We start from the raw sequence: 27693 nt of genomic DNA, 5'->3' as shown, positions 1-27693 counted from the left end.
ACTCACTACCTAAACGGGTGTCTCTGTCACTCACTACCTAAATGGGGGTCCCTGTCACTCACTGCCTAAACGGGGGTCCCTGTCACTCACTGCCTAAATGGGGGTCTCTGTCTCTCACTACCTAAACGGGAGTTCCTGTCACTTACTACGTAAACGGGGGTCCCTGTCACTCACTACCTAAATGGGGGTCCCTGTCACTCACTACCTAAATGGGGGTCCCTGTCACTCACTACATAAACTGGGGTCCCTGTCTCTCACTGCCTAAATGGAGGTCCCTGTTTCTCACCACCTAAACGGGGGTCCCTGTCACTCACTACCTAAACGGGGGTCCCTGTCTCTCACTACCTAAATGAAGGTCCCTGTCTCTCACTGCCTAAACGCGGGTCCCTGTCTCTCACTGCCTAAACCGGGGTCCCTGTCACTCACTACCTAAATGGGAGTCCCTGTCACTCACTACATAAACTGGGGTCCCTGTCTCTCACTACCTAAACGGGGGTCCCTGTCACTCACTACCTAAACGGGAGTCCCTGTCTCTCACTACCTAAATGGGGGTCCCTGTCTCTTACTACCTAAATGGGGGTCCCTGTCTCTCACTACCTAAACGGGGGTCTCTGTCTCTCACTGCCTAAATGGGGGTCCCTGTCTCTCACTACCTAAACGGGGGTCCCTGTCTCTCACTGCCTAAACGGGGGTCCCTGTCTCTCACTGCCTAAACGGGAGTCCCTGTCTCTCACTGCCTAAATGGCGGTCCCTGTCATTCACTACCTAAACGGGAGTCCCTGTCACTCACTACATAAACTGGGGTCCCTGTCTCTCACTGCCTAAACGGGGGTCCCTGTCTCTCACTGCCTAAATGGGGGTCCCTGTCACTCACTACCTAAACGGGGGTCCCTGTCACTCACTACATAAACTGGAGTCCCTGTCTCTCACTGCCTAAACGGGGGTCCCTGTCTCTCACTTGCCTAAATGGGGGTCCCTGTCATTCACTACCTAAACGGGAGTCCCTGTCACTCACTACATAAACTGGAGTCCCTGTCTCTCACTGCCTAAACGGGGGTCCCTGTCTCTCACTGCCTAAATGGGGTCCCTGTCACTCACTACCTAAACAGGGGTCCCTGTCACTCACTACATAAACTGGGGTCCCTGTCACTCACTACCTAAACGGGGGTCCCTGTCACTCACTACATAAACTGGGGTCCCTGTCTCTCACTGCCTAAACGGGGGTCCCTGTCTCTCACTACCTAAACAGGGGTCCCTGTCACTCACTACCTAAACGGGGGTCCCTGTCTCTCACTACCTAAACGGAGGTCCCTGTTTCTCACTGCCTAAACAGGGGTCCCTGTCTCTCACTACCTAAACGGGGGTCCCTGTCACTCACTACCTAAATGGGGGTCCCTGTCTCTCACTACCTAAAGGGGGGTCCCTGTCTCTCACTGCCTAAACGGAGGTCCCTGTCTCTCACTGCCTAAACGGGGGTCCCTGTCTCTCACTGCCTAAACGGGGGTCCCTGTCTCTCACTGCCTAAACGGGGGTCCCTGTCAGTATACTGCTTGGCTTGCCCAAAGTACAGATGCATCCCCCACAGTCAAATGAATGAGCTGCCTTTTATGGAAAGCATAACACAGTAGTATGTGGCTGTGTGAGTGTGACAGGCTGACAGAGACAGTGCCTGACATTGTCGCATACTGCTGTTATCCTTTCCATGGAAGGCAGCTCATTCATTTGACTGTCTGTGGCCCATTTCACTGACTGTTTGTGAGGATATCTGCTGACATTCTGGTTGCATTGTGTGGGGAAATCTGCCGACAATCTGGTTGCATTTGTGGGGAAATCTGAAATCTTCTGCAAATCTGATTGCAACACAGAAGTAGGAAAAACAGCACTGGGCACTACGTACATATGCTTCCAGTGAAAATTTCTTTGCAGGTATACATACAGATTTCAAGCCAAGGGGGTAACAGATCTAACAGCCGTTTCGTGGAAAACCGCTTCCTCAGAGATCCTTTTGATCTCTGAGGAAGCGGTTTTCCGCGAAACGGCTGTTAGATCTGTTACCCCTTTGGCTTGAAATCTGTATGTATACCTGCAAAGAAATGTTCACTGGAAGCATATGTACGTAGTGCCCAGTGCTGTTTTTCCTACTTCTGTGTTGCAAATTGTTGGAGCTGGTGCACACCACATATCCAGACCAGGAGGCAGGTTGCTGTAGGTCAGCCTGCATCGAGTGCCAGCCAAACTACTACTTACATTTTTTGTTATAAAAAAAAGTTTTCTTTGTTTTGAACATGGTAATGTCTGTCTACTCAGTTTATTTATCTTTAGATTGGAAAATGGATTGAGTCATTGCTATGCATGTAAGAGGGGTAGGAATGGGGTATCACATGCATGCGTAAAGAGGTGGAAGGTGTGGGTGTGATTAGGCAGGACATGGGTGAGGGTATGTGGTTGGGCGCGGTTAATTTAACCACTTGAGGACCCACCCTTTACCCCCCTTAAGGACCAGCGCAGTATTCTGTGATCTGTGCTGGGTGGGCTCTGCAGCCCCCAGCACAGATCAGCGGGCACGCAGAGCGATCAGATCGCCCCCCTTTTTTCCCCCCTATGGGGATGAAGTGCAGGGGGGGTCTGATCGCTCCTGCGTGCAGGCTAGTTGCGGGGGGGGCACCTCAAAGCCCACCTCCGCGGCGACATTCACCCCACTCCCTCTCCTACCTCTCCCCCCGGTGATCCGGGCTGCACAGGACGCTATCCGTCCTGTGCAGCCAGTGACAGGACATCCCCTGTCACATGGCGGCGATCCCCGGCCGCTGATTGGCCGGGGATTGCCGATCTGCCTTACGGTGCTGCTGCGCAGCAGCGCCGTACAATGTAAACAAAGCGGATTATTTCCGCTTGTGTTTACATTTAGCCTGCGAGCCACCATCGGCGGCCCGCAGGCTATTCACGGAGCCCCCCGCCGTGAATTGACAGGAAGCAGCCGCTCGCGCGAGCGGCTGCTTCCTGATTAATCAGCCTGCAGCTGGCGACGCAGTACTGCGTCGCTGGTCCTGCAGCTGCCACTTTGCCGACGCACGGTATAAGCGTGCGGTCGGCAAGTGGTTAAACACTCCCATAGGCGCCAGAGAAAATCTTGCACCCAGGTGCCAGGCACCCCAGGCTCATCCCTGACTACGCCCACCCACCATCCAGCACCACGCCTTCATCCCTCCACCCACCACATAGAAACAGTACACATCACTCAGCTGTAGGTGTATAAGGTCATGTCCAGAACTGTCACCATAGTGATCGGGTACCAATCCCTACAGGTGACAGTTATTTCTCTAAGGATCCACCTGGATATCCTAGCAAATCTTGTATTTTGTTTTAGGGAGAGGTCAAAGCAGTTTTTTTTTATACATTGAAAATCCATTGAAAAGTGTTTTTATTATTATTATATTTTTTTTATGTATGTATTTATTTTACAGTACAGTTAAGTAATTCAAGAGAAATAACAACACATCAGGTACAATAAACTGCTGCTTTTCACTTTGGAGATTTCTACATATTCCCAATTTTAACATTAGTATACATTCTTGTAACTTTATTAGTCAAAAATATGGAAACATTGAATATTTAGCCAATAGATGTATTTCTTACCATAGAACCAAGCAATTCCAATCGCTTCAATGAGCACTCCAAAAAGAATAGATGTACCTGCTGCAAAATGATCAAGCAGTGTGAAAACATAGATTCCACCCTATGGAACAATAAGAAAAAATAAATTAGGAGAGACGTGTTAGTATGCTAGTAAGGAAGGTAAGCCTAGCATGGCAATTCTTAAAGCAGTAGGATTAGCCATACTATGCCAGGGGAAAAAAACACATATACAGTGGGATGCGAAAGTTTGGGCAACCTTGTTTTTACTCGACATGATTTTCCTGTATAAATCGTTGATTGTTACGATAAAAAATGTCATTTACTTATATCTTATAGGAGACACACACAGTGATATTTGAGTAAGTGAAATACAGTTGATTGGATTTACAGAAAGTGTGCAATAATTGTTTAAACAAAACTAGGAAGGTGCATAAATGTGGAAACCACAAAAAAGAAATGAAATCAATATTTAGTAGATCCTCCTTTTGCAGAAATTACAGCCTCTAAACGCTTCCTGTAGGTTCCAACGCGAGTCTGGATTCTGGTTGAAGGCATTTTGGACCATTCCTCTTTACAAAACATCTCTAGTTCATTCAGGTTTGATGGCTTCCGAGCATGGACAGCTCTCTTTAACTCACACTACAGATTTTCAATTATATTCAGGTCTGGGGACTGAGATGGCCATTCCAGAATGTTGTACTTGTTCCTCTGAATTAATGTCTTAGTGGATATTGAGCAGTGTTTATGGTCGTTGTCTTATTAAAAGATCCAACCCTGGCGCAGCTTCAGCTTTGTCACCGATTCCTGGATACTGGTCTCCAGAATCTGCTGATACCAAGTGGAATCCATGCGTCCCTGAACTTTGACAAGATTCCCAGTGCCTGCACTGGCCCCACAGCATGATGAAACCACCACCATATTTTACTGTAGGTAGCAGGTGTTTTTCTTGGAATGCTTTGTTGTTTTTCCTCCATGCATAACGCCCCTTGTTATGCCCAAATAACTATATTTTAGTTTCATCAGTCCACAGCAGCTTATTCCAAAATGAAGCTGGCTTGTCCAAATGTGCTTTAGCATACTTCAAGTTGCTCTGTTTGTGCTGTGGACAAAGAAAAGGCTTCCTCTGCATCACTCTTGCATACATACAGTGTAAAGTGCGCTGAATGGTTGAACAATGCACATTGGCTCCATCTGCAGCAAGATGATGTTGTAGGTCGTTGGTGCTGGTCTGTGGGTTGACTCTGACTGTTCTCACCATTCGTCGCTTCTGTTTATCTGCGATTTTTCTTTGTGTGCCACTTCGAGCCTTAACTTGAAACCTGTGGTCTTCCATTTCCTTAATATGTTCCTAGCTAGAAACAGACAGCTGAAATCTCTGAGACAGCTTTCTGTATCCTACCCCTAAACCATGACTATAAACAATCTTTGTCTTAAGGTAATTTGAGAGTTGTTTTGAGACCCCTATGTTGCTACTCTTCAGAGAAAATTAAAAGAGGAGGGAAACTTACAATTGAACCCCCTTAAATATTCTTTCTCATAATTGGATTCACCTGTGTATGTAGGTCAGGGGTCACTGAGCTCATCAAGCCAATTTGAGTTCCAATAATTAGTTCTAAAGATTTTGGATTTAATAAAATGACAACTGTGCCCAAATGTATGCATCTGCTCAATTTTTTTTAAACAATTATTGCACACTTTCTGTAAATCCAATAAACTTCATTTCACTTCTCAAATATCACTGTGTGTGTCTCCTATATGATATATTCAACTGACATTTTTTATTGTAACAATCAATGATTTATAAAAAAAAAATCATGATGATTAACAAGGTTGCTCCAACTTTCGCATCCCACTGTATAAGTAGATAAATACTTGATCTACTTGCATAACACATGTATTGTACCGTCCACGTTTTGATTTCAGTGAATTATATAAAGTAAATTAAGAGAATTATGTTCCTGGTGGGAACCATGTCTATTGCACACAGTTTGAGGCTAAATCCTGATGTCATTTCTGCCCTTAACTTTTTTCTTTTTTCCTCCAATCGCTGAGTCACCTCAGGGTTGCTTGTGAACACAAGTGAGCAGAGGATTGAGTTTCAGATGGGCAGCTAGGCAGGGAAATAAATGGAAGAGGAGGTATATATTATAGATAAAAACCCCAGCTTGCAACTGTTTAGCACTGACTATTAAAGGGCCAGTGCTCCTAAAGTATGTGATAACTCCAAACCATAACAGCAGAAAAAGTTTTGAAAGTTTTGAATGCAGGATTAGCATCTTTATCACTTAATACACTCAGACCAGTTGCTGTTGAAATTTGATTTTTATGGTGACAATAATCCCGTTTTGAAGGAGGTCAACAGCTTTCTACTTTAAGAATACTGATTCGCAATAAAAATACATTAATGCAAGTGTTATTGTTATTCCCTTTTTCATAATCATAAAATGGCATATATGAAAATTTATATATATCAAATGAATTTAAAATTTGAACTGTCAAAACGGGCAGTTTCTAGGCTATAGAGCTCCGAGGGTGAGGGTGTACAAATTGCACCAGCCCAACAACCAGTAGTTTCCAGAGGAGCCTCTAGTTAATTATCCAGAAGCAGGCCCACCCCGAAATAGGTAGCCACAGCAGCCCCTAATTATAGGTAAGCAGATGCAGCCCCCCAGTATAGGCGGCCATGAGAGCCCACAATATTAGGTAGCCAGATGCAGCCCCCTCCCAGTATAAGATGCCCCATTATTACAGGTAGCAAGAGAGCCCCCCAAGTAGGTAGTCAGGGAGCCCATGCTGTAAGTAGCAAAAGAGCCCCCTGTAGGTAGCCAGAGAGCCCCTGTTTGGGTAGCCAGAGACACTCCCCATAAGAGTTGGCAAAGTAGCCAGAGAGCCCCTGTTAGGTGTCCAAAAAGCCCCCATTAAGGAGCCATAGAGCCCCCCACCTTTAGGTGGCCAGAAACCCCCCCCCTCCATTTGGTGGTCAGAAAGCTCCCTGTTAGGCAGACATAGAGCCCCCACCCTACAGGTGACCAGAAAGCCCCTCCATTAGGCAGCCATAGAGCCCCTCCCACCTTCAAGTGGCCAGAAAGCCCCTCCATTAGGCAGCCATAGAGCCCCCCCCCCACCTTTAGGTGTCCAGAAAGCCCCCCCCCCCCATTAGGTGGCCAGAAAGCCCCTCTATTAGATGGTCAGAAAGCTCCCCATTAGGCAGTCATAGAGCCCCCCACCTTCAGGTGGTCAAAAAGCCCCTCCATTAGGTGACTAGGAAGCCTTCTATCTGCTGACCAGATATCCCCCCACATTTGGTGACCAGAGAGCTGTTGCTGCACACTGATAAATTCTAATAACTTACATTGGTTACACAGGAGAGAGATATGAAGAAAGTACCGAGGACAATGAAGAGAGTGAAAAGTTCCCGATGCCTACGCAGAAACTTAAATTCATCAATTAGGCCAGTAATGACTGATTCCATTCCCCCCATCTGTAGTAAAGAGAAGAAACATATACTCAGTTTACTATCACACTAAAATCTGAAGACCATTTTTAAAATTACATTTTTATTCTAATGACCATAAAGTAATAGTTGGAAACATCTCTGGTAGGGATGGTCAATAAAACGCAAATCATTTCGAGTTGATGCAGCTTTATGCAAATTTTGTATACAAATGTATGCAGCTTGAAAAGTAACCAATCAAATCCTGCAGAGGTAAAATCTGATTGGTCCATTTTCAAGCTGCATAAATTTGCATACAAATTTTGCATTTGAAATTATTTGCATCTCATTGACCATGTCTAATCTCCAGTATCCAGGATACTCCACATCAGCTCTTTATTTGAAAAGAATGTCTGCTGCACTTTGCTAGTGAGCACTGAGCAAATTGCCCAGCTAGCAGCGGCTCTCTCCATGAAGAGGGTTGCTGACTATATCAAGTGACCAGCATCCAATTTACTGCCCTTACACAGCTCAAATTAAGCAGTGCGCTTTGTGCCCTTTTTTTAGCTGCTTCAGTTTCAGAAACCCTGTGCTATGTCACCATCCCCCACTGTGACCATGTCCCTTATTATGTGGCAGAAATTAGGATTGAAACGCTTGCCCTATGTACTTTTATAGCGGGAAACCACCTGTATGGTTGTGATCACCAACTTTACTGTTACATGGTAGTCACCAAAGGCACCTCAGTTATAAATCTTAAATAAACTGTCTGAGCCCCAGATGTTCAATCACTGGTGCAGGTGCACACATTTATGGGTTTTTTTTATTGAGGCTAATTTACTGTTATTTGAAGGAAAACTTGGTGTCGGTGATCATAAATATGCAGCAGTTTCACACATTGCAAAAGAGCTCCAGGCAAGCATTTTGATCCTAGTTTTTGTTAGCGCTGATGTGCAGTTATTTAGTATATATTGTATATTCTGCTTGCTAAGCGTTTTTCTTACTTCAGCAATAGCGTTACTGTTCGAATCTGGGATACTGCATTTGAAAAATTCAAATAAAGTCCAGCATCACACTACTAGTGCTCCAGGTTTGGGAAAGCATAGAGCATATATAAAGGTACTTTTCCTGCATGCTTGAAATGAACATTTCACTAGTTTCTATTTTAACTTTACTTAGCCTTATGCAGAAGCCCCCGGTATGGTGCTAAGCATGCATTATGTCAGCCACTAATGCTAACGCTGCAAAACAATACAATAATGGGAAGTTACAAAAAAACAATCATACAAGGTGTATGCTTGTCAGTGCTCTGAATATTCTCATTTAAGGCCACATTTTAAAACTTGTCAAGCTCATTTAAAGGGAACCTAAACTGAGAAGGATGTGGGTTTTTACTTTTAAAATAATACCAGTTGCCTGACTCTTCTGCTGATCCTGTGTCTCTAATACTTTTAGCCACAGCCCCTCAACAAGCATGCAGATCAGGTGCTCTGAGTGAAGTCAGACAGGATTAGCTGCATGCTTGTTTCAGGTGTGTGATTCAGCCACTACTGCAGCCAAAGAGATCAGCAGGACTGCCAAGCAACTGGTATTGTTTGAAAGGAAACATCCATATCCCTCTCAGCTAAGGTTCCCTTTAAGTATAAATACGAACACTAACTTGTAGACCAAAACTTTACATCTTCTTTAGATATACACAATGTTTATATTATTATAAGGCCAATGCCACATCAGCTAAACCTCCCAATGGGCGGAGCACAGTTTAGTAAAGGCAGAGGAAACAAAAGGAAATTATAATCCACTAAATAAATAAATCCAGCCTGCAGCAAAGTACCAATTATAACAGTGTTTACAGTGTCACATTTAAAAATTAGCTTCTAATATTTATGAACTAGTAGTTTCTAGAACTAGAAATAAAAGTCATTTTTTATTTCATATATTGATGCAGATTTTTTTATGATCATTTGAGAGTACACCGCTGGTTACATTTACTTCCTCATATTTTTACTTAGTACAGATACATTTTAAAATTACATAATAAAAATATTATACTTAAAAATTGTCATGATCATGCCCCTTGCATTCCGGGTCTCCTGCTTCTATATATCTCTCTGCTTATGTAATCATTATATCTCTACACTGCTGTTTTTCCCAAGTGTTTTCTTTGAACTTGTGCTGTCATTTACAGAGATATTTCTCCCACCCAGCATGGGTATGTGTAAAAATACACCACAAAACACATTATACTACTTCTTCTGAGTACGGCAATACCACATGTGTGGCACTTTTTTGCAGCCTAACTGCGCTAAGGGGCCTAACGTCCTATTCACAGGTCATTTTGAGGCATTTGGATTCTAGACTACTCCTCACGGTTTAGGGCCCCTAAAATGCCAGGGCAGTATAGGAACCCCACAGGTGACCCCATTTTAGAAAGAAGACACCCCAAGGTATTCTGTTAGGAGTATGGTGAGTTCATAGAAGATTTTTTTTTTGTCACAAGTTAGCGGAAATTGACACTTTGTGAAAAAAAAAAAACAATACAAATCAATTTCCGCTAACTTGTGACAAAAAATAAAATCTTCTATGAACTCGTGATACCTTGGGGTATCTTCTTTATAAAATGTGGTCACTTGTGGGGTTCCTATACTGCCCTGGCATTTTAGGGGCCCTAAACCGTGAGGAGTAGTCTTGAACCCAAATGTCGCAAAATGACCTGTGAAATCCTAAAGGTACTCATTGGACTTTGGGCCCCTTAGCGCAGTTAGGCTGCAAAAAAGTGCCACACATGTGGTACTGTCGTGCTCAGAAGAAGTAGTATAATGTGTTTTGTGGTGTATTTTTAAATGACATATATTAGATTTTTTTTTACACACAATTGTCTCCCACCCAGCATGGGTATGTGTAAAAATACACCCCAAAACACATTATACTACTTCTCCTGAGTACGGCGATATGACATGTGTGACACTTTTTTGCAGCCTAGGTGCGCTAAGGGGCCCAACGTCCTATTCACAGGTCATTTTGAGGCATTTGTTTTCTAGACTACTCCTCACGGTTTAGGGCCCCTAAAATGCCAGGGCAGTATAGGAACGCCACAAGTGACCCCATTTTAGAAAGAAGACACCCCAAGGTATTCCGTTAGGTGTATGGTGAGTTCATAGAAGATCTTATTTTTTGTCACAAGTTAGTGAAAAATGAAACTTTGTGAAAAAACAATAAAAATCAATTTCCGCTAACTTTTGACAAAAAATAAAATCTTCTATGAATGCTTCATACACCTAACAGAATACCTTGGGGTGTCCTTTTTCTAAAAAGGGGTCACTTGTGGAGTTCCTATACTGCCCTGGCATTTTACGGGCCCAAAACCGTGAGTAGTCTGGAAACCAAATGTCTCAAAATGACTGTTCAGGGGTATAAGCATCTGCAAATTTTGATGGCAGGTGGTCCATGAGGGGGCGAATTTTGTAGAACCGGTCATAAGCAGGGTGGCCTCTTACATGACAGGTTGTATTGGGCCTGATCTGATGGATAGGAGTGCTAGGGGGATGATAGGAGGTGATTGATGGGTGTCTCAGGGGGTGGTTACAGGGGAAAATAGATGCAATCAATGCACTGGGGAGTTGATCGGAAGGGGGTCTGAGGGGGATCTGAGGGTTTGGCCGAGTGATCAGGAGCCCACACGGGGCAAATTAGGGCCTGATCTGATGGGTAGGTGTGTTAGGGGGTGACAGGTGGTGACAGGAGGTGTTTGATGGGTGTCTCAAGGTGTGATTAGTGGGGGGAATAGATGCAAGCAATGCACTGGCGAGGTGATCAGGGCTGGGGTCTGAGGGTGTTCTGAGGGTGTGGGCGGGTGATTGGGTGCCCTAGGGGCAGATAGGGGTCTAATCTGATGGGTAGCAGTGACAGGTGGTGACAGGGGGTGATTGATGGGTAATTAGTGGGTGTTTAGAGAGAACAGATGTAAACAGTGCACTTGAGAGGTGATCTGACGCCGGGTCTGCAGGCGATCTAATGGTGTGGGTGGGTGATCAGATTGCCCGCAAGGGGCAGGTTAGGGGCTGATTGATGGGTGGCAGTGACAGGGGGTGATTGATGGGTGGCAGTGACGGGGGGTGATTGATAGGTGATTCACAGGTGATCAGCGGGTTATTGCAGGGAGGAACAGATGTAAATAATGCCCTGGCACATTGATAAGGGGGGGGGGGTCTGAGGGCAATCTGAGCATGTGGGCAGGTGATTGGGTGCCCGCAAGGGGCAGATTAGGGTCTAATCTGATGGGTAACAGTGACAGGTGGTGATAGGGCGTGATTGATGGGTAATTAGTAGGTGTTTAGAGGAGAGAACAGATGTAAACAGTGCACTTGGGAGGTGATCTGACGTTGGGTCTACAGGCGATCTAATGGTGTGGGTGATCAGATTACCCGCAAGGGGCAGGTTAGGGGCTGATTGATGGGTGGCAGTGACAGGGGGTGATTGATGGGTGGCAGTGACGGGGGTGAATGATAGGTGATTGACAGGTGATCAGTGGGTTATTACAGGGAAGGACAGATGTAAATAATGCACTGGCGAATTGATAAGGGGGGGTCTGAGGTAAATCTGAGCATGTGGGCGGGTGATTGGGTGCCCGCAAGGGGCAGATTAGGGTCTAATCTGATGGGTAACAGTGACAGGTGGTGATAGGCGGTGATTGATGGGTAATTAGTGGGTGTTTAGAGGAGAGAACAGATGTAAACAGTGCACTTGGGAGGTGATCTGACGTCGGGTCTGCAGGCGATCTAATGGTGTGGGTGGGTGATCAGATTGCCCGCAAGGGGCAGGTTAGGGGCTGATTGATGGGTGGCAGTGACAGGGGGTAATTGATGGGTGATTGACAGGTGATTGACAGGTGATCAGGGGGGATAGATGCATACAGTACACAGGGGGGGGGGGGTCTGGGGAGAATCTGAGGGGTGGGTGGGGTGATCAGGAGTCCCCAGGGGGCAGTTTAGGGACTAAAAAAAAATAGCGTTGACATATAGTGACAGGGAGTGATTGATGGGTGATTAGGGGGGTGATTGGGTGCAAACAGTGGTCTGGGGGGTGGGCAGGGGGGGGTCTGAGGGGTGCTGTGGGCGATCAGGGGACAGGGGGGGGCAAATCAGTGTGTTTAGGTGCAGACTAGGGTGGCTGCAGCCTGCCCTGGTGGTCCCTCGGACACTGGGACCACCAGGGCAGGAGGCAGCCTGTATAATACACTTTGTAAACATTACAAAGCGTATTATACGCTTCCTAAGCAGAGATCGTCGGGTTAACAACCCGCCGGCGCTTCCGATTGGCCGCCGGGTTGACGTCGCGGGTGGGCGGAGCCTACTGCCGGCGGATGCGCGCGCATCCCCGGCAGAACAGTGCCCCAGGACCCGACGCCATTCTGCGTTACGTGGTCCTGGGGCTGCAACTTTGCCGCCGCCAATATGCAGTAGGCGGTCAGCAAGTGGTTAAGCAAGTGGGGATGAAATGAATCCTGTCTTCTTCAACAAAACCCTTGAAGATATTTATTTACAGCCTCTTCTAATAGAGGATTGACTATCTGGGGAACAATTTAATATGAAAATAATGATAACTCTTTCATTTAAAGGATACCCAAACTGAAATGTGACATAATGAGATAGACATGTGTATGTATAGTGCCTAGCACACAAATAACTATGCTGTGTTCCTTTTTTTCTTTCTCTGCCTGAAAGAGTTAAATATAAGGTATGCAAGTGGCTGACTCAGTCCTGACTCAGACAGGAAGTGACAACAGTGTGACCCTCACTGATAAGAAACTCCCCTTTTTTACTGCTTTCTTGCTCTCAGAAGTCATTTTCTGCTAGGAAAGTGGTTTATAGTTGGAATTTCTTATCAGTGAGGGTCATGCTGTAGTCACTTCCTGTCTGAGTCAGGACTGAGTCAGCCACTTGCATACCTTATATTCATCTCTTTCAGGCAGAGAAAGAAAAAAAGGAACACAGCATAGTTATTTGTGCACCAGGCACTGTGCCTACACATGTCTATCTCATTATGTCACATTTCAGTTCGGGTATCCTTTAAATAAATTGTATCTTCAAGGAAGTGATCACACTTCACAACCTAGTTACCATGTAGGTATCATTACAGCTGCAATTTAAAGGGTGCCTGAAGTAGCAGGACCCATTATAAGATAAACATTAGTACGTACAATCCCAGCCCTACATAAAACTAATCTGTGTTCCTTTCTTAGATTTTCTTGCTGTAAGGGTTAAGACTGTAAATTACACCCTCTGCAGTCTGAGTGCAGGGTAGCTCTCACTGATAACTAATTACAGTCTATAATATTTTGCATGGCGAAAGAACACTTGGAAAGCCTTGTACACGTTAGATGGTTATACGCTGGACCGCCTCTTCTGAGAATCTAGTGCATGTACTGCGGACCCCGATCCCTCTCAATGCGTCAGCAAGTAATCTGTCTGGCAGATCGCCTCAGCTAATTGGAGGCTGAGGGTATTGCTCTCTCACCCACTCCGCCCATTCTGTGTCATTCCATCATGTCCCCCCCCCCCCCATATAACAACAGCACCTGCAGGCTAGCGATATGTCTGTACAGCCCCCATGGGATCAGGTCCTATTTAGGGGTAGAACTATAGATGCAATAGTTTATCTCATCAATGTATTTTGACAGAAGGTTTGCTTTAATAAGCCAGACTTAACTTACCGCGCTATCAATCCCGAGCGTAAGGAGCATAATGAAGAAAATAACAGCCCACACTGAAGAAAGTGGAAGTGTAGCAATAGCCTCTGGATATATGATAAATATCAGCCCAGGTCCTAAATAGGAATATAAAACAAGTAGTCCGTTAATATTAAGATGTTTCCACCAGCCAGTAACACAAAGGAAAGGGTACAGAACTAAAAGAAAGCGCCGAAGAAAGCAAGGAAGTCTAATCTAGAGGCACAACAGATATAAACATTACTGCATAATAAATTATACAATTATGCCTCTTAGTTTGTGAGTTTAGTTCATGTTACATTCCACCTGATAACTAATTATGTTTATTCATTATGGACGACATTCCAGCTCCTCAGACAATTTATTACCAGCTAAAGCAAGTGCACACTGAATGGGCCAAACTGAATGATTATTGCACAACATATTCTTTATTACATTCCTTTTAATTGCAGAAGAGTCAACATACTGTATTAAATATGTTATCAGCACTTCAGCAAACACTACAGAGGAGCAAAGATGCGTATGGGCTTCTGATGATGACTGATTTTTTAATGTAAACTATGATAGTGACATGCCTGTATCTTAAAATCAGGTTAAATAATGCAAGCAAGCTGCACTATTGGCTAGAGCCTCACATACTACATTTTAGCCTCACTGAAAGAGGCACCATAACGACATATAGTAGTATATAATACATTATTCAGGATAGCCAATTTTATAGTAATTATCCTCATTTCAGCAGGCTGTTAGTTATGCAGCCTTCTCCTCCCAGTGCACTCTGGGTGACAAGGGGCCATATGCAATTCACTATGTTGCTCTCCTGCATCCTGATTGGGAGATTAGGTTAGTTGCACCTAGGCCACACCTTCTTTTTCCAGAATGCGGCATGGTAAAGTGGACCTGTAATGTTGAATCTTTGGCTCTCAGAGGTGATCAGCAAACCTAAATTAATTTATATAGGAGATTTTTTTTTTGCCGTCAGAAACAAATTTGGTTTCTGCTGTAGCTCGGGTGAAAATAGCATTCCCGAGGAAAGCAGAATCTGATTTATTAGTCATTTTTACAAATATCTGAGTACTACTAGCTTCTGTTACTAACATACAGTAAATATCATGTCTCAAGTCTGCAATTCTATTGTGCAGTTCTGTGTTTTTGGAAGGTTTTCCTCTAGCAAAGAAGCCTACAGTATTGCCCAGTTGTATACATACCATCTTTGGCAACATCACCAATAGCTACATTATGCTTTTGAGACATGTATCCTAGGAAGGAGAAGATGACAAATCCAGAGAAAAAGCTTGTCAGGGAATTGACTGAAGTGGTAATAATTGCATCTCTGTAAAAATACAATAATAAGGTAGAGACAATATTATGAATAGATGAGCAGGGTTAAAAAAAAATGTATTGCTGTGTACATAGCCGCAGTAATCATTACAGAAACAGTATAAGTACACACATGAGATCCTCAAACAATATCTTAGGCCGGTTTTACACTTAAGATTTGCGATGCGTTGCGGACAGTCTGCAAGTGTGCAAAGGACCTAACAGTAAAGATGTACAATGGATACATACACTATGAAAGAGATCAAATCAAAATTAAGTTAGGCAGGGTTTACACCCAGGAAAATGCAAGCATGTTTATCTGCATCTAGGAATGCAAATCAACACACAGTCACACACTCTCTATGTAAATCAATGGGTGGTTAACGTTGGTTTACATTACGTGCAAAATCACATTGGTGTTTCTTTATTATCTATTGTGCTGCTATTGATAATTGCACACATACTTTCACAGCACAAACATCTCTCTGTGGCATCAACAGCAGGCAAAAAACACAAAAAAAAACTGACGTAGTGATATTGTTCAATAAGCAATAGCAGTATAACAAAGCCTACAAACTTTCCTTTCACTAGATTGTAACTGGCGAAGATATTTGCTTGGTGCTTGTGTGAAAAGGGTTTTGGGAATTGTGAGACGGTGTAGCGGTGTCACCACATGAGTAGGGCGCCGGGTGGTGCCACTATTAAAAGATATCAGGAATGTATTTTAGCGATATTTTACTATGCACTCACCTGTGGCACCCATTGCTGAACAGTACACTATCCTCCCTTCAAATGCCTAAAACTAACCTTCTCCTTCTAATGACCTAATGTTCAACTAACAGCTAGTGTTAGCAGATCACCTTCACCTATCATTGCCTACAACCATTATTTCCTATGTAGTAGCCCATAAGCTACCAACCGCATCGGATACCCAACTCACTGCTTGAGCACCCAATTACCAGTTATTAACACAGGCGTCTATTAGATGCCAGCCAATCCCCACACCGAAATTACCTGATCCGAGACCCCTCTTGCTTGTGCGTGAGGAGTAACAATTAAAAGGGGGTATAATAGAAACCATCAATCGATAAAACAGAGCAGACAGTTGTTCACTTTATTATCATCATAAAAACAAGGTGTGTATGCTTCCCTGAAAGGCACAAGGGTTAATAGTAAAGAGTAGATTGATGATGCAGAAATGTATCCCCTTTATTTTTCAGGAAACCTAAAGTTGAGCGATGTAAAAAAAATGCCAACATTAATTTCCCCAGATTTCCCAGTAAATCCCAGTTAACTGCTTGATCTTTTGGCTCCCATGAGTTCCAAGTCACACACCTAGAACAAAGTGTGTGATTAGCGGAGCCAAAGTTCAATAATTATTTTCCTCACAAGCCCTATGAATGGTTGCCTGGAGAGACTATTCAATCACATACTACATTTAGTGGCCCGGGCAAGGTCTGTTTTTATATCTCTGTTTTGGGGTCTTCAAAGGTCCAAGATCCAAAGTGAAGTCTGAAAACCTGATTTACCTATTTGTTCTGGGTCAATGATTCTTGAAATGTTCAGATTAGAGTGAGGAAACTGTGGAGGTGGCACACCTTACCCAGAGTGTGGGTGCATAGCCCAGTGGTGCTCATCTGAGCTAGGATATCCGAGATACTCGGATATCCTAGCTCTTTTTTCACTATTCGAGCTCGAATACCGAGCTCGAATAGTATTAGCTCTCCGGGCTGTGCTATCCGAGCGCACTCGGATAGCAAGCAGCTATCCGGAGATATCCTAGCTATCCGAGCTCGGATAGCGTCACCAGCTCGGATAGCGTCACGTCTGACATCACCTCGAGTCCTCACAAGCGAGTCAGAGGGCTCCCAGCCCTCTGACTGCAGCCAATCACAGAGGGGGAGCCTGGCCAAGCCCCCCTCTATAAATAGCGGACGCCATCTTGCCTCACTCGTCCTGCTTGCGACTTACTGACTAACTGTACTGAGAGATTGCTCCAGTGCTTTTTGTCTGTGTGCAAGTGCATTTATATTGTTCTAAATCAAGCGTTTTTACACTCCAACACTTGATATTCAACTGTATTGCTTTGTATTGTAGATAGATTGTATTTTAGGCAGTTTAGTTTGTGTGATTAGGGACTAGGGAGGGAGACTGTCAGTGCTGCAGCTGCCTGCTGCAGCTGCAGCCAGCAGCTAGGCCCTGTGCCTAGGCAAGGCAGCCTGCCCTGCTCTGTGCTCTAGTCTCTAGTTACCTGTGCTCTCACCTCTCCTACTCTACTGTACTACTACTTCTGTGTTAGATAGATTTGTACTATTTTGTAGTTAGCAAGGCCCAGCTTTACTGCTATGCCTGTCCTGTATCTGCTCTCTGTAATCTAGTCACACCTGTTCTATTATTTAGCTAGATTCTTCTATTGTTTAGTTAGTAGTACTGTAGTGTACTCTAGTCTGTGTATAGGAACCGTCCGTCACCGCGTTACCTAGGGTCTTTGTGTACGCACTGCACGTCTGCGCTGTCCGCACCCTCTCGTTAGTGCTACACCCGTCCTATTGTTTATATTACTTCTATTGTGTATTCGCTGACTATACTGTACTGTAGTCTGTGTATAGGGACACCGTCAGTCAGCGTCAGCTAGGGTCTTTGTGTACGCAGTGCACGTCTGCGCTGTCCGCACCCTCTCGTTAGTGCTACACCCATCCTATTGTTTATATTACTTGTATTGTGTATTAGCTGAATTGTACTGTAGTCTGTGTATAGGGACACCGTCAGTCAGTGTCAGCTAGGGTCTTTGTGTGCGCAGTGCACGTCTGCGCTGTCCGCACCCTCTCGTTAGTGCTACACCCATCCTATTTTTTTCTATTACTTCTATTGTGTATTTGCTGACTTGTACTGTACTGTAGTCTGTGTATAGGGACACCGTCAGTCAGCGTCAGCTAGGGTCTTTGTGTGCGCAGTGCACGTCTGCGCTGTCCGCACCCTCTCGTTAGTGCTACACCCGTCCTATTGTTTATATTACTTGTATTGTGTATTTGCTGAATTGCACTGTAGTCTGTGTATAGGGACACCGTCAGTCAGCGTCAGCTAGGGTCTTTGTGTGCGCACTGTGCACTCTCTCGTTAGCGCTACACCGATCTCTGCTGTAGAGTACACCTGTCCGTCACCTCATTCACCCACCACCACCAGTCCCACCCCATTAAAGTACCCCACTTGTCCCACCCGCCTTTACATACATACGTTTTTTTTTCATTTGTATAATATTAAAAACATACGATATCTGGCACTGGCAGCCGCGGTTTGGGCAGGGGCAGCAAGGGCATCACCAAGAGAGGAGGTAGTGGGTGTGGCAGCCACGCCACCACCACCATGCGCAGTTCTGCGTCTGCACCAGTGGCTATTCCGCCATTAGCCACTGGCTGTGGACGCCTTGGCCGCCCAACAGCTGGGAGTCACGCTGCAGAGACACAGCAGCAGCAGCGTGTGGTGCAGATGTTCCTCCCACCGCCAGGTCGTAGCCGTCCTATTGAGGAGAAGGACGCAGACTCTATGGTGGAACTGATGGTGGATGAGCAGGCCACCATTAGCTCTGGAACCGAGTCCTCCACCCCCGCCACCACTCCTGTTCACAAGAGCAGCAGCAGCCGACCAGCACTGCCTGGGAAGGAGGAGTGCAGTTCTCCAGCCCCAGCGGGCGACACCAGCACCCTGTCACTCAGCACCTTCTTATCCCCAAGCACAGTGGGGTTATGGAGTGCTGTTGCGGCAGAATTGGAGGAGGAAGGAATGCTCATGGGCACTTTGGGGGATGATGCTTTATGGGATACCAGCAGGACATGTTTGCGGAGGGGGAGGATGATGATGACAGGGTGAAGGACAGAGACTGGGTGCCAGGTCCTGGGAGTGGGGATGTCATCAGCTCTGAGGAGGAGGATGCATCTGTGGGCCTTACTAGAAGGATCAGCATCGCAGGCATGGGCAGGATCATAAGTGGGCGTGGTATGCAGGCCACACAGCGTTCTGATCCGGAGACAAGTTCTGCCAGTGCCACCACTGGCCGCACCAAGAACCCCCCCCCCCCCAACCACCACAGGGAGACCAGCGGCAGCAGCACCTTCCAGCCGAAGGGGCAACTTCACCTCCCCAATTTGGAATTATTTCACCCTGCCATATGTGGAGTGCAAGTATGCCAACTGCAACCAGTGCCGCCAGCAGCTCAGCAGAGGGAAGGAGCCCTCTGCATTTGGCACCACCTCTCTGGTCAACCATCTTGCAGGGAAACACTTTCATGAGCATGAGAAGTTCATGAAGTTGAAGGAAGCTGGCAGTGGCAGTGGCAGACCCGCCACCACTGCGAAGCCGTCGGCAGCAGCCACCCGCCCTCCTCCACCTCCTCCAGCAGCACCAGCAGGAGTGCGTCAGAATCGCACTGCTCCTTCTCCCTCTGCAACTCCTGCCGCCGACACTGAGGCCTGTTCTGGCAGCCAGTCCCGTGCCAGCAAAAGGCGTCGCCAGACCCTGCTCAGCGACACCTTCCAGGGGGTGGTCAGTGTTCTGCCTCCCAGCAGCCGTCGCGTGCGTCAGCTGAACGGCTTGCTGGCACGTGCCATGTGCTCCCAACTCCTTCCTTATTGCCTTGTGCAGGAGTGGAGCAACATGCGTGTGCTCCTGATGTGTGCAGCCCCTGATTGGCCAATCCCCAGCCGACATTATTTTGCACGCACGGCCATCCCTGCACTTCACCTCTCTGTGATGGCCAATGTCGGGAGAGGGCTGGAGCACGCGGTGGGTCAACGGGTCCACGTCACCATGGACTCGTGGAGCAGCCGGTTTGGGACAGGCCGCGACCTGTCCTTCACCGTGCATTGGGTCAGCTTGGTGGAAGGAGGTGAGGAGGGGGGAGCAGCATCGGGCACTGTCAGAGCAGCAGCAGCACCAAAAACGCAGTGGGTGGTGCAACCATGCAGCGTCAGCGGAATTGCAGCAGGTTCCTCTGATCCGCTTCCATCCTCCGGCACACCAGCCCAAACCCCCCGCCTCAGCAGCAGCGTGAAGCCCCGCCACTGCCAAGCGCTGCTGGAATTGGTCAGCCTGGGGAAGACCAAACTGACGGCGAACCATGTCCTGGCCAAACTCCGAGAGCAGGAGAGGAATTAGCTGACCCCCAGAGGCCTCAGAGTTGGAGAGGTGGTGTCCGACAATGGGGCAAACCTGGTTGCGGCAATCAGCAGGGGAGACCTGACCCACATCCCCTGCCTGGCGCACGTCCTGAACCTGGTAGTCCAAAAGTTCCTGCGGACCTACCAGGGGATGGACCGACTCCTTGAGGCGGCAAGGAAGGTTGTGCGTCATTTCCGGCACTCGCCTGCAGTGCAGAAGGAGCTGCACTTGCCACAGCACCGCCTCATGATCGATGTTCCAACTCGCTGGAACTCCACCCTGGTGATGTTGGAGCGTCTGGTTGAACAGAGGCAGGCTGTCAGCCAGTACCTTGCACGAGCAACAGTTGCCTCCATCACTGCAACTGGGCGTGCCGCCACCAACCTCCCGTCCATCATCTCCACGGAGGATTGGGGGCACATGCAGCAGGTGTGCTCAGTCCTGGCACCCTTCCTGCAGGCCACCAACATGGTAAGCAGGGACCATGCAATGGTGTGCGAGTGGGTCCCCTTGGTGTGTGTGCTGGACAGGGCCCTGTATGCACTGCTGGAAGAGGGAGCAGCAGCCTTGGACCAGCAGGAGCTGCAGGCAGCTTCACAGGCCACCTCTGAGGAGGAGGGCTTGGAGTTGGTGGAGGTCCCTGACCTTGCTGCTGATGAGGGGGAGCAGCAGAGCGCAGCTGGACTGGTGTGGGGGTGGAGAGAGGATGAGGTGGAGGAGGCAGATGAAGAGGAGGACAGCACTGTCGGCTCTGGGGCTGCCGATGATGTGCCAACAGACGTGGCCAGACTCTTCCCAATGGCAGCGCATATGCTGAGGTGCCTGCGCAAGGACCCAAGGGTGATCCAGATGAAGCAGAGGGAGGACATCTGGATCTGCATGATGCTGGACCCACGTCTGAAGGGGAAGCTCAGCCAGTTCCTGCCTGCAGGAGGAGACCGTGCACAACAAATGAGGGATTTGCAGCTGTCCCTTGTTGAGCGCTTGGAGGAAGCCTTCCCTCAGACATCCACCCCCACTGTCCAGCCAGCACAGAGGCAGCAGCAGGTGCCTGCATCCACCAGCAGCAAGCGCACGCGCACCACAGACCTGCTGTCTCTGACTCAAGAGCTCTACATGAGTGTAGAGCTGCCAAGGACTAGAGAGGAGGTGCCTGCAGCAGCATCCTTCTCCAGTCACAGGCAGCGCTTGACCCGCATGGTGGCTGACTACATGGGGTCCTTCAGCGGGCTTGACAGCGTGGCCCCTGTTGATCCCATGGAGTATTGGGTCAAGCACCTGCCGATCTGGAGCGTGCTTGCGCAGTACGCCCTGGAAGTGCTCTCCTGCTCCCCTTCCAGCGTACTGTCAGAGCGTTGCTTCAGTGCAGCCGGTGGAGTCGTCACTGAGAAGCGATCTCGTCTGTCTCACAAGTCTGTGGACAGACTGACGTTTCTCAAAATGAACCAGGCTTGGGTGGAAGGCGAATTCCTGGCCCCTGTTGTCGGCGAGAGGGGGACATGAAGTGGCGCACACACATTACACCTGCTGCTGCTGCTGTATTTCTTCCTGCTGTCTGTGTCTCCACTTCCAGGGAACACATTACAAGGTGCTGCTGCCCATGCTATTACGCTCAAAAATAGCTGCCTGCCCTGCATTATTTATTTTGGAAAAAAAAAATTAATTATTTTAGAGGTGTCCGGGTTGAAAACTGTGCTGTCCCAATTGTGTATTGGACACAATGTGGGATTCACGACCACTGTCTGGAACCTCATGCTGTTTATTTACGGCCCTGGAACCACCGCTAGGAACCAGGGCCTATTATGTCTCGCTGCCTGCCCTCCTGCCAGCTGCCACTCTGCCACACACTCAACCTCCTCAAGCTGCCTGCTGTTGTATTTCCTCCTGCTGTCTGTGTCTCCACTGCCAGGGAAAACATTACAAGGTGCTGCTGCCCATGCGCCACCAGCTATTACGCTCAAAAATAGCTGCATCCATTTGAAAAAACAAACAAATTGTAATTAATTTAGAGGTGTCCGGGTTGAAAGCTGTGCTGTTCCACTTGTGTATTGGACACAATGTGGGCTTCACGACCGCTGTCTGGAACCTCATGCTGTTTATTTATGGCCCTGGAACCACCGCTAGGACCCAGGGCCTATTATGTCTCGCTGCCTGCCCTCCTGCCTGCTGCCACTCTGCCACACACTCAACCTCCTCACGCTGCCTGCTGTTGTATTTCCTCCTGCTGTCTGTGTCTCCACTGCCAGGGAACACATTACAAGGTGCTGCTGCCCATGCGCCACCAGCTATTACGCTCCAAAATAGCTGCATCCATTTGAAAAAAAAATTGTAATTAATTTAGAGGTGTCCGGGTTGAAAACTGTGCTGTCCCAATTGTGTATTGGACACAATGTGGGCTTCACGACCGCTGTCTGGAACCTCATGCTGTTTATTTATGGCCCTGGAACCACCGCTAGGACCCAGGGCCTATTATGTCTCGCTGCCTGCCCTCCTGCCTGCTGCCACTCTGCCACACACTCAACCTCCTCACGCTGCCTGCTGTTGTATTTCCTCCTGCTGTCTGTGTCTCCACTGCCAGGGAACACATTACAAGGTGCTGCTGCCCATGCGCCACCAGCTATTACGCTCAAAAATAGCTGCATCGGGGCGTGGCTTGACGCTGAGAGAAGATGGCTGCCTGAGACGTGAGCTCCTGCCACACACCCGCTAAAAGCACAAATATTTAGCCTTTACATATCTCCCAGATGGCTGCAAGAGCAACTAGAAGCACCCTAAGCTCTTCCACTGACCCCAGACAACTCCAGGCGAAAAACGGACCGACAGTTCCGGAGATATTCAAACCCAAAAAAGGTACCACGCAGACCTCCAAGATGGCGCCCGTAGGGGACTCGGCCAACACGCAGAAATCTCCGGAATCCCCACACGCCGCAACTGACAAGATGGGTGAGACAACCGACAGACCCTCAACTCTGGCAGACATTAAGGCCATGGCCGAAGACATCAAGCGGTCGCTACAATCCGCGATAACGGAAATCCGTGGTGATGTCGCGGCCATCGGTACCCGGCTACAAACACTTGAGACAGCGGGAACTAAACGAGATAAACAGATAACATTACTCCAGAAAACGACCTCTGCCCATACAGACCTGCTGTCCGACCACACGCGCCACCTGGAAGATCTGGATAATCGTGGGCGCCGCTGCAATATCAGGGTAAGGGGGGTTCCGGAAACGGTCTCCGCAGAACAAATCCCCAAGGCCTTAAGCGCCATCTTTAATGACCTGCTAGAGAGACCCAGCGAAACGGCAATTGACTTTACCAGAGCACATAGAGCATTAAAACCACGCTCAGCAGACCCTACTCTTTACAGAGACATAATTTGCTGCCTCGCGTCATTCCAGCTAAAAGAAAGCATTATGCAGGCAGCTAGAGGACAAGAAGAAATTTTCTTTAATGACTCTCGTATCCATCTTTACCAAGACCTCTCTAACATCACTCTAGCCAAACGAAGAGCTCTTAAGCCTCTTCTACAGCTACTGAAGGGGAAAAATATGTCTTATAGATGGAGATTCCCTTTCGCCTTGTCAGTTTTAAACGGAGGGAAGCTTTTTCTACTACGCGACAACGCGGGTTTGCGTGAATTTTGCACGGAACTAGACATTCCTATCCCGAAGATACAGAACTGGGACATTTACCCGACACCTATAGCTACGCATAAGAGCATACCCACACAATCCTTCCCGCGCAACGAACCCCCACATGCTGAACCAGCAGAGGCATATGCATCTGAAGATGTGGCCGATCAAGCTCAAAGTCATGCTTCAGAGAGCTCTGAGGAAGATGGTGACTTATAAAGGAGTTATACAGTACAGGCCTTATTATAATTAGTCTACCTCTAATGTTACGCAGAACAAGGAAATAATGGGAACGTCTTCTGCGGACACTGAAAGAAGGTTTATATGTGTTCCCCCTTTCTCTGCCCTGTCATGTGTATTAACCGTTTCTCTTTACAGGTTCACAGAGAATAACTGCTATTACCCCCTTCTAAACACGAGGTTTATGCTTGTTTGGCTTTTAGAAGGCCACTGTAATGTATATATAGTACGATGCCTTATTATAATTAGTTTACCTCTAATGTTACGCAGAACAAGGAAAGAATGGGAATGTTTTCTGCGGACACTGAAAGAAGGTTTATATGTGTTCCCCTTTTCTCTGCCTTGTCATGTTCATTAACCGTTTCTCTCTACAGGTTTATAGAGAATAACTGCTATTACCCCCTTCTAAACACGAGGTTTATGCTTGTTTGGCTTTTAGAAGACCACTGTAATGTATATATATGGGCTTGATTCACAAAGCGGTGCTAACTGTTAGCACGCCTGTGAAAATCCCCTTAGCACGTCTAAACAAGCTTTTCGCGCATAAAACTTTATGCGCATAAAACTTTACGCGCGTAAAACATTACGCGCGCACTGCACAGAGCGCAGGACGCTCCGCGCGAAGTGCCCATTAAAGCCTATGGGACTTAGCACGCATAAAACTTTGCGCGCGCAAAGTTAGCGCGCGATCTGATTGAGAAATCCGGTGCTAACCTACTTAGCACCCTGGTTAGCACGTCTAAAGACTTTAGACGTGCTAAGTAGGTTAGCACCGCTTTGTGAATCAAGCCCATAGTATGTTGCTCACAGAGCCGTGCGTTACGGTGGTGGACATAACAATGAATAAGCCCAGTTTGAATGTTTCCGTGCTGTCTATAGTCCTCTTTATATATGGGGGTTGTTGGGGGAGGGGAAAGATAAGACTTCAAAGGAAATTTATAGGTTAAACTAAATAACCCAGACTATAGATGCTCTTTAATGCTAATGGTATGTTGTAAGATCTGGGAGATGTGCGACCCCATGACATTACAATGCGGGTGTGTAGGACTCCCTGTTGATTAGTAGCCTACTCCTCTACTTGTTAAGGGTTATCACCCCCCAACAGTGTGCGATATCGGTCGCACTCACTTAAAATCTCACATAAGTGACAGACACGGCCATCCAAGTCGTGCCTGCGTGAGCATTGATCTTCTCTTGCTAATTTTTAAAAGCAAATATATAAAGGTGTGCTGTCCCATTTCATATCCATGTACCAGTTTCTGAGTCTATCTATTTTTATCTTCTACACCTGTCCTGTACCTCTCGGCATTCCCCCCCTTGGGGAGGGGAGTTCCTATTGCTCGGTCCTGTATATTGGAGGAAGCTTTAGACAGACCATGATCCCTAAGCCGAATACTGATGGTGACACCATCTCGAGCCCATTCACCTTCAAATTTATGTCGGTCAATGTAAATGGTCTTAACACTCCTGAAAAAAGACATATGGTTTTTGACTCGCTTAGAAGGGAAAAAGTACAAATAGCTTTCCTACAGGAAACGCACTTACGATCCACTCATATGCCTAAACGTTTCTCATTAAATTTCCCAGTATCATTTCATGCCACCTCGCCAACCTCTAAAACAAAGGGAGTATCGATCTTCCTACACAAGGATGTGCCATTTGTTGAGGAGGAGGTGGAAAGTGACCCAGATGGGCGCTATATCTTTGTGAGAGGTAAATTAGGTGAGAGACAGATCACCCTGGCCTCAGTTTATTCCCCGAATAAACAACAACCCACGTTTATAAAACATGTCACCTGCAAACTAACAGATTTCTACAACGGAATCCTGATTTTGGGAGGCGACTTCAATGTCCCTCTCAATCCCCTCCTGGATTGTTCTAATGGCTCCTCGTCTCTCTCCTATAAGGCATTACGTAACATCAAACTGAGCCTCCAAAATCTATCATGCATTGATGCTTGGAGAGTGGGTCACCCACGAGACAGAGATTACACCTTTTTCTCTCCTATCCATAACAAGCACACTAGAATTGACTACTTCTTTGTGACACAGAGAGATCTCTGTCTCGTGGCGGACTCCTTTATTGGCATAAAGACGATTTCTGACCACTCCCCAATCTACATGATCCTGAAATTTCCCGAAAAGCATGACAAAACATGGTGTTGGAGATTAAATCCGGGGCTGCTAGCAGATAAAACTAGAGTTGAAACAACTAAACACGAATTAGATAAATACTTCAACACCAATCAGAATGGGGAAGTCTCAGACTTAACTGTCTGGGAGGCCCATAAGCCTGTGATAAGAGGCTTTCTTAGTCGAATGGGCTCCAAGCTTAAGAGGGAGAGAGACGAGGGAATCATAGCTCTTTCAGCTAAAATTACAAATCTAGAAGCTATCCACAAACAATCTTTAGCATCTCAAGCCTTAGAAGAATTAACAGCAGCTAGACTAAACCTTAATGCTCTATTAACATCAGAGGCCAAGAGAAAGGTTATGGCGGGGAAGCGTATATTTTATGAAGCAGGAAATAAGAGTGGGAAATATTTGGCCAGAGCCCTTAAAAAACAAATGCTTAGATCACACATTCCCTCCCTAATAGACAAAAAACAAAACATACTCCATAAATCAGAAGAGATTGTTCAGGAATTTAGATCATATTATGAATCCCTGTATAACCTCCATCCAGGCCCACAAAACCCAAAAGAAACTGCCGATAGAATAGGAAAAATATCAGACTTCCTCGATAAACACTCCACCTCACTTAATCTGTCCCAGTCAGATATGGAAGATCTGGAGGCTCCTATCACGGAAGATGAATTCCGAATAGCAGTGAAAGCCCTCAAACCAGGCAAAGCACCGGGACCAGACGGGTTGACAGCCCAATACTATAAAACATTTATTACAACTCTTGCCCCAATATTTGCTTCCGCCTTCAATGATCTCACAAATTCATCAATTCCCTCACCTCAATTCCTAGAGGCCCATATCACTGTTATTCCGAAACCTGAAAAAGACAAACAATATTGTACCAACTACAGGCCCATCTCCCTCCTGAACCTAGACGCCAAAGTATTAGCTAAAATACTTGCTAACAGATTGCTCCCATATATCCCGGATCACATCTGCCCTGACCAGGCGGGTTTCATCCCAGGTAGGGAAGCTAAGGACAATGTCATACGCACAATTAATCTTATAGCACATACTAAAAAAAATGGCACCAAGGCATGTATTCTTTCAACAGACGCTGAAAAGGCCTTTGACAGGGTGGCGTGGGATTATATTCATGCCACCCTGGTCAAACTAGGCCTTGGTGCCAATATGAGGCGATGGATTGCTCTACTATACAGTAACCCCTCAGCCCGTGTCAAGGCTAATGGCCTACTCTCCGCACCTTTCAAAATCTCCAACGGAACCAGGCAGGGATTCCCCCTTTCACCCCTAATATACATTTTGACCCTAGAACCATTTCTAAATGCAGTCAGGGCAGATGGCTCCATTAAAGGGATAGAGGTGAGCAACTCACAGCATGTGGTCTCAGCTTTTGCTGAT

The 27693-nt window shown here is 46.8% G+C and overlaps 1 protein-coding gene across 2 annotated transcripts in view; it reads right to left on the bottom strand.

The window, feature by feature from the left end:
- Positions 1 to 27693, bottom strand: part of SLC6A3 (solute carrier family 6 member 3) — a 175229-nt gene that overhangs the window by 48300 nt on the left and 99236 nt on the right. Inside the window, exons 8-11 of one of the 2 annotated variants that reach the window (XM_068236716.1) lie at positions 15005 to 15129; positions 13782 to 13894; positions 6989 to 7117; positions 3637 to 3736 (exon numbers count right to left, since the gene is read on the bottom strand). In XM_068236716.1, coding sequence (XP_068092817.1) covers positions 3637 to 3736; positions 6989 to 7117; positions 13782 to 13894; positions 15005 to 15129 — 467 coding nt within the window. The remainder of the gene's footprint in view (positions 1 to 3636; positions 3737 to 6988; positions 7118 to 13781; positions 13895 to 15004; positions 15130 to 27693) is intronic. The other variant, XM_068236717.1, reaches the window with a different exon arrangement.

The sequence above is a fragment of the Hyperolius riggenbachi genome, chromosome 5 (assembly GCF_040937935.1).
Source record: "Hyperolius riggenbachi isolate aHypRig1 chromosome 5, aHypRig1.pri, whole genome shotgun sequence".
Taxonomy (NCBI): domain Eukaryota; kingdom Metazoa; phylum Chordata; class Amphibia; order Anura; family Hyperoliidae; genus Hyperolius; species Hyperolius riggenbachi.
The sequence above is the reverse complement of the archived record's forward strand: the minus strand, read 5'-3'. Positions and strand labels throughout refer to the sequence as shown.